Source organism: Maniola hyperantus, chromosome 20, assembly GCF_902806685.2.
Source record: "Maniola hyperantus chromosome 20, iAphHyp1.2, whole genome shotgun sequence".
Lineage (NCBI taxonomy): Eukaryota > Metazoa > Arthropoda > Insecta > Lepidoptera > Nymphalidae > Maniola > Maniola hyperantus.
Window position 1 is genome coordinate 11,422,220 of NC_048555.1, and position 13,555 is coordinate 11,435,774.

General features: G+C 39.1%; 1 protein-coding gene across 2 annotated transcripts; it reads right to left on the reverse strand.

Annotated features, from left to right (window-relative positions):
• Positions 1-25: 25 nt before the first annotated feature.
• Positions 26-7,785, reverse strand: LOC138403706 (uncharacterized). Of its 2 annotated transcripts, XM_069505213.1 has the most exons (4): positions 1,620-1,847; positions 1,394-1,471; positions 1,120-1,270; positions 26-195 (listed from the first exon to the last, which is right to left on the reverse strand). In XM_069505213.1, the coding sequence occupies exons 1-4, from the start codon at positions 1,779-1,781 to the stop codon at positions 26-28; spliced, it is 561 nt and encodes a 186-aa protein (XP_069361314.1). In that variant the 5' UTR covers positions 1,782-1,847. The 2 variants fall into 2 exon arrangements, 1 of the variants encoding a protein (XP_069361314.1); XR_011237900.1 differs by lacking the exons at positions 26-195; positions 1,620-1,847 and adding an exon at positions 2,412-7,785 and having other exon boundaries at positions 1,246-1,270.
• Between the last annotated feature and the right edge of the window lie 5,770 nt (positions 7,786-13,555).

The window sequence follows — 13,555 nt, forward strand, 5'->3', positions numbered from 1 at the left end:
ACCGAACCCTAAAAAGAAAGGGTATTCATTTATCAGGTGTCAGTTGGACAAGAACAATGACGTAGGTGATACAAAGACTGATGAAGCTGAGTGACAGACCGACGCCCATCGGCATCATGCGGCAGACGTGGTACTGACATGGGCGGAGACTGATGTGCTGGAGAGCGCGTTGGGTTTCCAACCGAAGGGTTTCATCTGAAACAAAATGTACTCTCCATAAAACTTAACTCATTTAAAAAAATCGATACGTAAGCGTATGTTGAATCATCATCATCTTCTCAAACCATCGCTGTCGGACTTTTAAGCACGGGTCTCCTATCAGATTGAGAAGGATTCAAGCTATAGGTAATTACGCTTTACACACCTTTGAAAACATTACGGAGAACGTTCAAGCATGCAGGTTTCCTCACTATGTTTTCCTTCACCATTAACTCAAGTGACAGTTTATTGGTTGAAACGCACATAGGTAGTTTCGAAAAGTTAAATTCAATTCTGTTTTTATGGTACGCAGTTGTATCAAATGGGTACAATTTACTTTGCCAATGATGCGTGGAATAGAAGAGACGCTAGAGAATGGTTGGTGATAGCTATGAATTTTGAGAGCTATCCTTCTAATAAATATGTCTTTAGTTTATACTTACGACGGATTTCTTACAAAACTTTTAAACAATTGTTTTTAAGGATCCGTACCTCAAAAGGAAAAACGGAACCCTTATAGGATCGCTTTGTTGTCTGTCTGTCTGTCGTCTGTCGGTGTGTCAAGAGACTTACAGGGTACTTCCCGTTGACCTAGAATCATGAAATTTGGTAGGTAGGTAGATCTTACAGCAGATATTCGGGGAAAAATCTGTAAACCGTGAATTTGTGTTTACATCACACAAAAAAAATTAAATTGTGGTCATAAACTAATAATTAGTATTTTCAATTTTCGAAGTAAGATAACTATATAAAGTGGAGTATTATATGAAAGGTCTTCACCTGTACATTCTATAATAGATTTTTATTTATTTTTACGCATCATAGTTTTTGAATTATCGTGCAAAATGACGAAAAAATACGACTGTAGTACGGAACCCTCGTTGCGCGTTGTTTTTTTCTAGAATATTAGCTGTAACTAACCCGTATCCATAAGAGATTGTTTAAACAAAATATCTTTAATGGTGTCCACTTCATTCTTGGTAAGCTCAAATAGAACCATTGGCCAAGTTCCCACACAAATTGTGAAGAGCAGTGTAGCTACAGCCCAAAATGCTTTAAAAGTTAATAGTTCCTGAAAACAATTTATGTACATACTTAATTTGAATTTCAAAAATTAACTAAGTCCTACTTATGCTTAAGTTCAAAGTTTAAGAAAAAAATCGAGGTCAAAAAAAGTGATTTATTAAAAAAATACCTTATTTAAAATAAGCACCATGGCATTGCGCATAAAAATAACTGCTTTTGGAAAATATATCAATACAGTGAAGAAGAGCTGAAAAAATACAAAAGATAAATAAAATTAAGAAATTTCTTTACAATATACACTTGAGTAAAAAACTAAAAAGAAACGAATAACAAAGACATTTCCTTTAATAGTTCTTAACTTAGGTATGTAAAATTGTAGAATGTCCATAGTTTACCCAAATTTCAAGCTCATGGTCCATATTTTCGATGTAATTCATTAAACGATCGTATACATCTAAGCATTTTTTGATATTATTGATTTTATATCTTAACCTCTTAATACCGATGATATTTACGGTGATATATTTGGCCTCAATTGTCTTTCTGATTAATTTCATGCGGTGAAAAACGACATCGAAAGCCAATATTCTCGTGAAATAGCAGAAACTCGTAGATAAAAATGTAAATAAATAAACATAATAATAAACGCTGTTCTTAGCAGATATTATAAAGAAATTAGTAATACCGAGAAGTACGAAAAATAGCAGAGAGGCAAACATTTTGAAAGAAATGTTTATAGATTTTTCGTGCAAAACATTTCCAGTAATAGTAACGAGAGAAAAAACTTTGTCCATATATTTACACTGAAATAGCAACGATGTTATGGAATTTATGAGGAAATCGAAATAATTGAATTTAGGAATGATACCAGTTATTGGCGACTTGATATAAATGATGGAAACTGCGGAGACCACAATGACACAGTACAAACGGAGCGACAAATTTAAAATTTTGCAATTTCCCATGTTATAGTAGTGCCCAAATAAAATACGAATGGCTAACATTCTCTTAATACGGAGTATAAACGCTGAAGACAGCATTTGAAATTATTATTTTTGGCTAGAAAATTGTTCCACAGGTGAATAATGTCAAAGCGGAACTTCAGTATCTTTAAAACTATCAGTAGGTATTGTTAAATATTGGGAAAGGCACCAGGGATAATTAAATAAGACAACAGGATTACGTACTTTGTCTCCGGCGCTGCACTTATGGATGCACTAGGGTTTTAGATTTCTTCTGTAGTTGCAGTCACACACTCACGACACTTGCTGGCCAGCGGATAGTTTTATTCGGATTTTATTGTTCACATTTTTGTCCAAAACTTAAACCTTTTCGGAGCAGCGTGGGCTCGCGTTCGAGTGTTTTTCGCCATCTTGGATTTTTTCTTCGGTTGCGTTCCATTCCACGCGGCTCGTAATTTGGAGGGAATTTTGAGTGGGAAAGGAGATAGATTAAATAAAATAAATGATATATTAAGAATAAAAACAAAAGAACCTGATTTGTTGTAACAAAAACCAAACATTCTCCCCCCGAGAAAGGCTAAAAGCCTTTATCCCTTAAACATTGTATTAACTTAAAGGAAGCCGACACAGTTTGGCAACAGGTCGGACCAAAGAACCAGTGGACGTTAATAATTTTACCACCCTAACTACCCCATCTCTCCCAGGTAGCAGCTCGTTAATTCTAGCAAGCCTCCATTTAAGTGGCGGCAAATTCTCGTCCTTAATTAAGACTAACTCTCCAACGGTAGGAGGGTCAGTCGTGGCAGTCCACTTGTTTCGCATTTGAAGGGTGTGGAGATACTGCTCACTCCACTTAAGCCAAAACCGCTGGGACATTGCCGTAACCAACTGATAGCGGTTTAACCGAGAATCCGGAATATGATGCCAGTCATACTCGGGAACTGCCAAAAGCGACCTGCCGATAATAAAATGAGCCGGAGTCAAAGCTTCTAACTGATCCGGGTCTTGAGATAAAGGGCATAAAGGCCTGGAGTTCAGCACAGCCTCAATTCTGACCACCAAAGTTACAAATTCCTCATGCGTTAAGGTTTGATCTCCCACAACCCTTTTTAGTAAGGTCTTAGCCGACTTAACAGCACTTTCGAAAAGCCCGCCAAAATGCGAAGACGCGGGGGGATTGAACTGCCAAATGACTCCCAATTGGCCAGCTTGATGGGTCAAATTATCTTGCACTTCCTGAGTCCGCAAGAACCGCTGTACCTCATCCAGATGACGGCTGCTTCCAACGTAATTTCCCCCACCGTCTGATCTTATCCGAAAAGGTAAACCACGCCTCGCCGAAAAACGGGAGAAAGCCGCTAAAAATCCTTCCGTTGATAAATCTCCGACCACTTCCAAATGTACTGCTTTTGTAGCAGAGCAGACAAATACGCACAAATACTCTTTTAAGACCTTGGCTTTTCGTAAACGAGAAGATTTAATTGCGAACGGACCCGCAAAATCCGTTTGCACCGTATGAAACAATCCAGTGGCATTTATCCGGTCAGCTGGTAAGTCCGACATAAAAGGCTCGGCTGGCTTGGCTTTAGTCTTAAAACACTTTACACACTTAAACAACTGGCTTCGAATAGCCTGCCGAGCGGAAATGACCCAGAATTGTTTTTGTAGAATTGCCTGAAGGGCAGTTGCTCCCACATGGCAACATCGCTCATGATGATGCACAATTATCAAGGATGTTAGGACATGAGACTTGGGCAAAAGCAACGGATGCTTAGCCTCGAAAGGTAAACTAGATCGTTCAAGTCGGCCTCCCACCCGAAGTAGTCCTGAATCATCAATAAAAGGGTTCAATCTTCTTAGGCCCGTGGAACACATTCGTTTGTTAGAAATCGCTTCAATATCCTTGGAAAAGGCGTCTGCCTGGACTAACCGAACAAGCCGTTCTAAAGCTTGTTTACGTTCTACCACTGTTAGGGGACCCGTGATTCGGCTAGTCGGTTTTTTACAGTTCGACGCAAACCGAATGCAATACGCGGTCACCGCTATTAACGTGGACAAAGAGCTGTACTTGGCCATGAGAGATGTATCCGATACAGCAACCGCCGACACAGTGACGTTACCGCCCCTCCGTAAACCGGGCAATGTGTCAACCGGATCCACCAGATTAACCGGCCAATCACCTTCATCCGACAACAGCCACGGTGGACCCCACCACAGGTCATGAGACCGCAGCTCGTGCCCCTTACAGCCTCGGCTGGCAACATCTGACGGGTTCCCCTCCGAGGGCACGTATCTCCATTTAATATCCAAACCACTGTTGTTGATTTGGGTCACTCGGTTTCCTTCAAACGTTTGAAGCCGATGAGGTGGATATTTCAACCACGAAAGAGCTATCGTGCTATCCGACCAACCAAAAATGTCATGCACGACAACTTTATCGTTAATAGAATCTAAGACGTATGTTAGCAATTTGACTGCTAACGCTGCCGCCGATAGTTCCAACTTAGGTATGGTTAGTTTACTCTTTATAGGAGCGACCTTCGATTTAGCCATCATTAAAAAGATCCGAACCTGACCACTCGTAGTCACAGTACGAATATAAACTGCGGCGCCAAAAGCCTTTTCCGAGGCGTCCGAGAACCCATGTAACGAGCAATGAACGACCTCGTCAGCCAACACAAACCGATTTATTTTAAGATTTTCCATGGCGGGGAGGTGATTAAATATGTGAGTCCATTCCTTGATAATTTCTGGCGTTGGACATTCATCCCAGGTTAATTTCAGCAGCCAAATCTGCTGTAACAACAGTTTCCCTTGTAAAATCACAGGGGTTATCCAACCCATAGGATCAAACATACGAGCGAGGACGGACAAAATGGCTCTTTTTGTCCAAACCACGTCTGGATCCAGATTAGTATGGTAAGTAAAAGTATCCGCAACCGGATTCCATTGAATTCCTAGGATTTTTACATAACCAGGACCGTCCGTGTCAAATAAGTGGGGTTTCTCTCGATGATCTGACGGAATATCCTCCAAGAGGTGTTCGTCGTTTGACATCCATTTGCGCAGTTCAAATCCGCCCAAGAACAGCAGGTGAATTATGTCCTTCTTTAACCGTTGAGCTTCAGGTAAAGTAGGAGCTCCACTTAAAATATCATCCATATACACGGATGTTTGAAGCACGTGAGCTGCCTCTGCTAATCCGGAAGAATCCATCTCGCCTTGGTCAGACTCGCCTTTAGGCGTACGTGACTCATCCTCCGCGAGCTGTCGTAGAGTCCTTATAGCTAGATACGGACTACATTTCATACCATAAGTAACCGTTGTTAAGGCAAACAATTGCAAAGGTAGCTTCGGTGATTCCCGCCAAAATATTAACTGGTACCTTTGATCTTCCCGTTGAATCTCAATCATACGGTACATCATCCTGATGTCCGTAGAAAACGCAATTTTGTGGAGCCGAAACCGACAGATAACCTGCATAACGTCATGCTGTAATTTAGGACCGGCATGAAGGCAATCGTTCAGAGAAACCCCCGTTGATGTAGGACAGCTGGCGTCAAACACCACTCGAATTTTCTCCGATCCCGCTTTAAATATCCCATGATGAGGAATTACATAATGAGATGCTTCAAGATCTCCACTGAAAGGAACCATGTGCCCCAACTGCTGGTACTCCCGCATGAAGTCCACGTATTTGCTGCTTAACCCCGGATTCGCCTGGAGCCGCTTCTCCAAAGTGTGAAACCGTCTACGTGCTTGGTTTTGAGAGTCCCCCAACTCAGGATGATCCGCTAGAAACGGTAGCCGCAGTGCGTATCGTCCTGTTGCATCCCGTTGGTGGGTCTGTTCAAAGTGAACTTCACATGGCTCTTCTTTCGGATTCTTCATCTTGACAGGCACCTCCTCCACCTCCCAAAATTTCTCCAATATAGCATCCGTGTTAGCAAAATAAACTTGTACCGAGGATTTAGATTCCCTATTAACTTGACATGCCCCCTGTAAAATATAACCAAATATGGTATTCATGGCCCATGGCAACCCCTCAGGTCGGATAATCTCTCCACCCAGAAAAATGTCCCCCAGGAGATCCGCCCCAATGAGCATGTCAATTTTGGCGCTTTTAAAAAATTGATCATCAGCCAAATGCAGCCCCGGATAGCAATCCATCAACTGACTGGGTAATGACCAACTAGGCAGATCATCCGCTACCTTATTCAATACCAAAGCGGTTGTCACCAACACTGGGTTATCAACGTGACGTGGGGTAATCCTGACTGTAACACAGCCTTTATACCCGGATAACAGGCTTCCCCCTACCCCCCGTACATCCACAGAACCCGATTTTTGAACCCTCAATCCCAACCGGGATATACATTTTTCCGAAATAAAGGTACTTTGGCTACCGCTATCCAACAAAGCACGGACTTCATGATAATTTCCATATTTGTCCAAGATATGCACCAAAGCTGTAGACAATAAAACCGTGCGCCGAGCACCTATCGCTGCTGAATGCAAAACATTAACCGCATCTGACTTTCCCTCATTCGGTGAACCCAATTTAGAACCCCCCGTACCCGGTGGAGCCGAACCAGAGTCAGTAGAGCCGCTCCCTACAGACCCCTCATCCAAATGAAGCAAAGAATGATGTTTCCGAGAATTACAGGTCCCGCAAGATAATTTGACCTTACATTCATTAATATGATGCCGATGAAAACACCGAAAACACAACCGTTTTTCAATAATAAAGTTTTTCCGTGCTGCTACATTCAGCTTATTAAATTTCTCACAGTGATTTAAATAATGAACCCCGTTACATAGAATACACTGAATCGACTGTTTTTGCGTTTGGTTTCTTGAATAAGCCACGTGCACTTTATGCTGCTGAGTAGAATTTGTTGAGCTGGTACCCCTTGAACTTGAATTAGTAGTCTCTAGAATTTGAACCTCCTTGGTTAAAAAAGTGATTAAATTTTCAAAGGTTGGTAACCCCTGGCCTCCCCCAAATTTATCTTCGAACTGACGCTTAAGCGTAATGTCTAATTTGTTTAAGTTAATATACAACAGCAAATAGGACCATTCTTCCGTCGGGAACTTTAACTTTTGCAGTCCTTTGCTAGTCTCCATCAACACATTTAAAAACGATTTTAAAGAACCTAAATTTTTTGTTGCCGGAGACGCCGACATCATAGTGTGAAGTAATTTATCGGCCTGCAACCTTGGGTTGCCATACCTTGACTTTAAAATATCCAGCACAACCAGATAATTTTCCCCGGTAATTGACAAATGTTGTACCAAACTCTTCGCCTCTCCACTCAGAGCCCCGCACAAATAATAGATTTTTTGTGTGTTAGACAACTGATTATCATTCCCTACCATTGCTAAGAACAAATCCATAAAATACTCATATTCCTCTATCTTACCACTAAAGCTTGGAATTTGCACCTTAGGTAGTAACAGATTCGGTTTATACGATTGATTTGTTGAATCATCGCTTTTACTTGCAGTCGCCCTTGGCAGCTCCGAGTCCTCAAAAAGTTCGGCATATTTCGCCTTAGATGTATAGTAAGAATTACTAATTTCTTTGAACACTAACATGTGTTTTTTCCTGATCAAACTCCGGTCCCGATTCCGCTGCCAATTGGACATGCAATTCCTGAAAATCCTCAAATAGTTTTTCCAAATCAGCACATCTAGCTTTAAATAAAAGCTTATTTTCATTTGAAGCCAATACCACCTGAGAGAGAGAGCGTATTGTCTCAAAATTAGAAACGGTCATATCATAACGCACTTTAGTCATTAACTTTTTCCCACCCATGGTTAAAGTTTAATAATTAATTACCTTAATATTTTAAGACTAAAGCAACCCTAATTAACCAATCAAAGCACCAATGATTAATTCCAATATTAATAAAACCCAAGACAATTTTCCAAAATTAGCTCAGTGCGGAACCGCCCTTATTTTCAAGAATAGAAAATACCTAATAAGGACAACCACAAATTACCATTATTAGGGAAACATGCGTCCCACACATAAACTACAATTTGCAATACACCTGCACTAATGTGAAGCAACCCTTATTTCCAACGAAATACCTAATAGGTGAAATCGATCCTAAACCTATTAGGGAAAGTGCTCCTACAATAATTCCAAAACCTTGAATAAATCTGGCTAGTGTGGAGCGGCCCTTATTTCCAAAGAAATATCTAATAAGCGAAATTCCGACCAAAGCTTATTAGAGAAAAATGCTTCCAACAACTAAACCAAACTTTTTAATAAACGCGCACTAGTGTGCCGTGACCCTTACTTCCCAAGAAATTCCTAATAAGCCAAAACATAACCCTTAACTTATTAGGGAAAAATTATTCCGAAAAAATAACCAAACCTTTTAATACGCCCATGTGTAGTATCCTTTAAATCCAATTTGAACAGCTAAATTCCTAGAATCCGCGCTCGCCCCACGCGATGACGCAATCCGATTCCCAAAATAGAAATTTAACCATAAATAGCCCCTACGCCATCTTCGTTTCTATTTTAAAGTAGAAACGAACGAAAGCATGCTTAGCTTTTGTTACACAATTCTAAGTTCTAACAAGAGCGTCACACGGTGCTATTTTAAATGTAGATATATATCGTATTATATACTACAACCATTTAAATAAGGGATTTATTATATACTACACTCGATATAATACACATATATCGTAATAAACATGGCTTGTACAGTGTATTTTCGTGAACTTTACCCCGATTGACCCAAGATATTCCCGTGTGACGATATGCAACCCCATAGGATAACTACCAGTTTTTTATACACCGAAAATTCGATGCATTCGCGAACGAAGGACCAAATGTTAAATATTGGGAAAGGCACCAGGGATAATTAAATAAGACAACAGGATTACGTACTTTGTCTCCGGCGCTGCACTTATGGATGCACTAGGGTTTTAGATTTCTTCTGTAGTTGCAGTCACACACTCACGACACTTGCTGGCCAGCGGATAGTTTTATTCGGATTTTATTGTTCACATTTTTGTCCAAAACTTAAACCTTTTCGGAGCAGCGTGGGCTCGCGTTCGAGTGTTTTTCGCCATCTTGGATTTTTTCTTCGGTTGCGTTCCATTCCACGCGGCTCGTAATTTGGAGGGAATTTTGAGTGGGAAAGGAGATAGATTAAATAAAATAAATGATATATTAAGAATAAAAACAAAAGAACCTGATTTGTTGTAACAAAAACCAAACAGGTATAATTTCACTATTGTAATGAAATTGTGCTCCATTAGCTCGATTCAGTTAGTCAATGTTATTAGTTGAATTATGAACATGTTTCAAATTAATGAATAAATCCATTTTAATATATTCCTCTTTATAAATTATTACTATCGTATATGTTTCATTTCCGCCAGAGCTTGTGCGACATTGCGGCATGCCTCAGGGCCGCGTGGTACAATAATTTTAAATGTAGCATGAATCGTCGGCTAACTGTCATACCATAATATTCTAGTTCTACATCACGTAATTATGTAGTTATATCACGTTGTCTTGGCTTAAAATAGATTGAAGCATGCTTCTTATGACCACAAAATTAATTTTTCCATTTTAGTATGCCGCATTGTCGTATATATCGTTTCCGGCGTAAAACATTTTTAAATTAAATGTTGCATAATTTTACCTTAGTAAGAAGTGTTTAGATGGGAATTGGAAAGATTAATTATATCTCACACCAAAATCTATGAACGCCAATTTTCAAGATTCAAGAATCTTTATTTATTTCAAAAAGGATAGGAAAATTTAGCTATTATTTACCCAAATTTCAAGTCCAAGATCCAAATTTTCAACGTGTTGTACTAAATGATCATAGATGGCTAAACATGTCTTGATATTTTTAATTCTGTGTTTGATCCTCTCTTTACCAATTACATTAACTTCAACATATTTGTATTCGAAAGCCTTCCGGACGGTCTTCATGCGATGGAAAAGTACGTCAAAGAACAATATTTTTGAGATGTAGCTTACATATATAGAGAACAATAATATGAAGCAAAACAAAAATGCCACGAAATAACCCATATCTCTACTAAAGTAAACATAGAAGGAAATACGAAAAAATAATAAAATTAGTAATGTTACATGCATCTTGTAAGATACTTCGATATATTTAGCGTTTATAATATTTCCAGTAATAGACACCAGAGAGATTATCCCATTTACATAGCTGCTTTTAAATACCAAAGTTATCATACAATTGAACATAAATTCCGTGTGATAATATGTTACAAGAGTTACAAATGTTACATCTATTAATTTTAGAAAGAAAACGCAACAAAATGTTGAGAAAAGAAAACAATAAATCCAAATCAATACTTTGAGGGTTTTGGATTTGCCCACGTAGTAATAGTGGCCGAATGAAACATGAACCATTTGACAGCAGTTAGGAATTTGGAAGCTAACATTGTAATTTGTTTAGTTATTCATTTGATAAAAACTCGAGTAGGTACTTAACACAAAATATCAGGCTAAAGAAAAAGTAAGAAAGACGGCCTGAAAGGTTGGACGTACCAGATAAATATCACTCGTTTCACATTTTCTAAATGTTTATAAATGGTGGAAAATCTATGGGGAATATACAGAAATGGACAACTTAGCCAAGTATGCCGTATTTAGTAGTCCTCTCTAATAATAAGAAGCAGTGCAAGACGGAGGAGTTACTGTATTAGTAAAGGTGCTTCTAAAAGCACCCAGCCTCAAAATGCTAAACCCAAAGTTATCGCTGATTATTTTTGTCATTAGGAGAAAGAATATTCCCCGGAATACACTTAAATTATTCCTTAAAAGAGCACAATCTATACAGAAATATACAGTAATAGAGTAAATTAGGTGGCGAATATATAATTTGGCTTTAGTGCTCGTGTCACTCTTCCATCATTTGGACTTATGTATGGTTTGGATAACACTGTTATCTTTGTCACGTAAAGTAATTGCATTTACTATCTTGTTCAATTCAATTTCATTAATTTTAATACATTGCTTTTTCTGAATTATTAATGATGTCGTCTTTTACCCGCTTCCCTCCACCTTGTTAAGACTGCAGCAAATTAGATAAGTGTGTGCTTTAACTCAGTTATAAGTAATCACTACCCATGTTATAAATGCGAAAGCGTAGGTCGTCAGTAGGTTTTCGGTTTATTGGTTTGTCCTTCCATCATGCCGTAACAGAGCGACGGATTTACCTGATTTTTTTACATTAATATAGTTGAAAACCTTATCCCGCACAAAAGCGGATAAGTATGTGGGACTCACTGGCACTGCTGTGGGGCACTAAAAACCCCAGTGGCACAGTCCGCGTCAGGAATGAGGCGTCTCAGGATCCCTGGTATCGAATGCGACTCAGACGTCCCGACGTTGAACCGGCACAGGTTTGCACCTATTTCGTAAGGTGGGAGAAGATGAGCATACTGTTTCCTTCTTCTCCCCTGTCTTCTGTGAAGCGGGTGGGCATCAGCGTCCAGCTTTCGTTCTACTCCGCGGCCTCCTTCGGTGTTATGACAGTTTCACAGAAGGAGGCTATTACGCTCCAACTCGTCTCACTACCAAACATGTCATCTACTATGTTCACATTGCGTCTTGATATTAGGTACGTTGTTTTCAGTATTTGTTGTTTGGTACATAATCATCATCATGATCAACCCATTACCGGTCAACTACTGAGCACGGGTCTCCTCTCAGAATCAGAAGGGTTTAGGCCATAGTCTCCCACGCTGGATTGGTACATAATATTATACTGAAATTTCATATTTCTAACCACCTAGTGTAGTTTTTGAGATTACTATTTACAAACTTTGATGGCCCCCCCATTTAGTTATTATTTAAGATAAAAAAGAATAAAATTGTAGGTACTTATTCGTACTTCACTCAGTGAGCTTTGGAAAGTGATATCCCACATGTTGGGTAGAGAAATAAAAAATCCGGCTCCCTTTTCATGTATGCCCCTCTGAAAAATAATTTAATTGAATTTCTAATTCAATATGCTGTTTTGGGTCAACGTTCTACACCAAATACCAAAAGTTCAGGTTTGTAACTCATTTCGTCTACGCGTTAGAGACCTGTGATATGTGGACGGACAGACAGACAGCAGAGTGACATTAATAGGGCTTTGTTGTAACCTCTGAATTTGGAAGCCTAAAAAAAAGTAGATATACATGTGTCCACATTATTGTCGCTAAAAAGCAATTTTTTTTATTCAGATGCAAGTCAGCCCTTGACCGCAATCTTACCCGGTGGTAAGTGATGATGCATTCTAAGATGGTAGCAGGCTAACCTGGACGGAGTATGGCAGTTTCATTAAACCCCTTTGATTTCTAAACGGCACCGTACCGGAACGCTAAATCGCTTGGCGGCACGGCTTTGCCGGTAGGGTGGGAACTAGCCACGGCCGAAACCTCCCACCAGACCAGACCAGAACTTTAGAAATCATAAAATTTCAAACCCCTGCCAAAAATCGAACTTGGGACCTCCCTCTAATAAGACCACAGCGCTTACCGACCACAGCGCTTACCACTTCGCCAGGGAGGTCGTCAAATCCATTTCTATGAAAAATAGAAATATCCGGTAAGTATTAGTAAGTAAACAATTGAAGAAGAAACACGAGTAAATAAACAATAGCTGTTTATAAAATTAAATCACAATTACCATACAATAAATGAACACTGAAAAATTAAAAACATCAGCCGATCTATTTTAGGTTTATCAATACTTATAATCATTAATATACCTAGATACATTATATCATTATGATTATGCTAAAGTTTAATTCTTCTTGCTAAAATTAAAATAATAATTGATTTTAGTCTCTATAAGTAAGTAAACATTATTACAAGATAAGCTCTATAAATAACTTTACAAGAAAATTTTACACAGATAAACAAACATTCTAATTTAATCACAATAAATCCAATAATTAAAACAACTGCAGATGATCTGTTATCGATTCTAGCAAACTTAGGTTATATAGTGAAATGTATCCATACTAATATTATAAATGGGAAAGTGTGTCTGTCTGTCTGTCCGTCTGTCTGACTGTCTGTCTGCTAGCCTTTCACGGCTCATCCGTTCAACCAATTTTGCCGAAATTTGGTACAGTGATAGCTTGCACCCCGGGGAAGGACATAGACTACTTTTTATCCCGGAAAATCAAAGAGTTCCCACGGGATTTTCAAAAACATAAATCCACGCGGACGAAGTCGCGGGCATCATCTAGTTTTATAATAAACGAAAAGAGGTCTTCTTTCGGTAATAGAGAACGGTACCTATTATACTTTCGATTCAAGTGAAGAAGTAAAAAATATTCTGCAGGTATGCCAATGGGTAA

Coding starts and splice junctions, on each gene's coding strand:
- LOC138403706 (XM_069505213.1), bottom strand. CDS start 1,781: ATGAAATTAATCAGAAAGACAATTGAGGCCAAATATATCACCGTAAAT. Junction 1,472..1,619: donor ACCATGAGCTTGAAATTTGG/GTAAACTATGGA, acceptor GTATTTTTTCAG/CTCTTCTTCACTGTATTGAT. Junction 1,271..1,393: donor TGGTGCTTATTTTAAATAAG/GTATTTTTTTAA, acceptor AATTGTTTTCAG/GAACTATTAACTTTTAAAGC.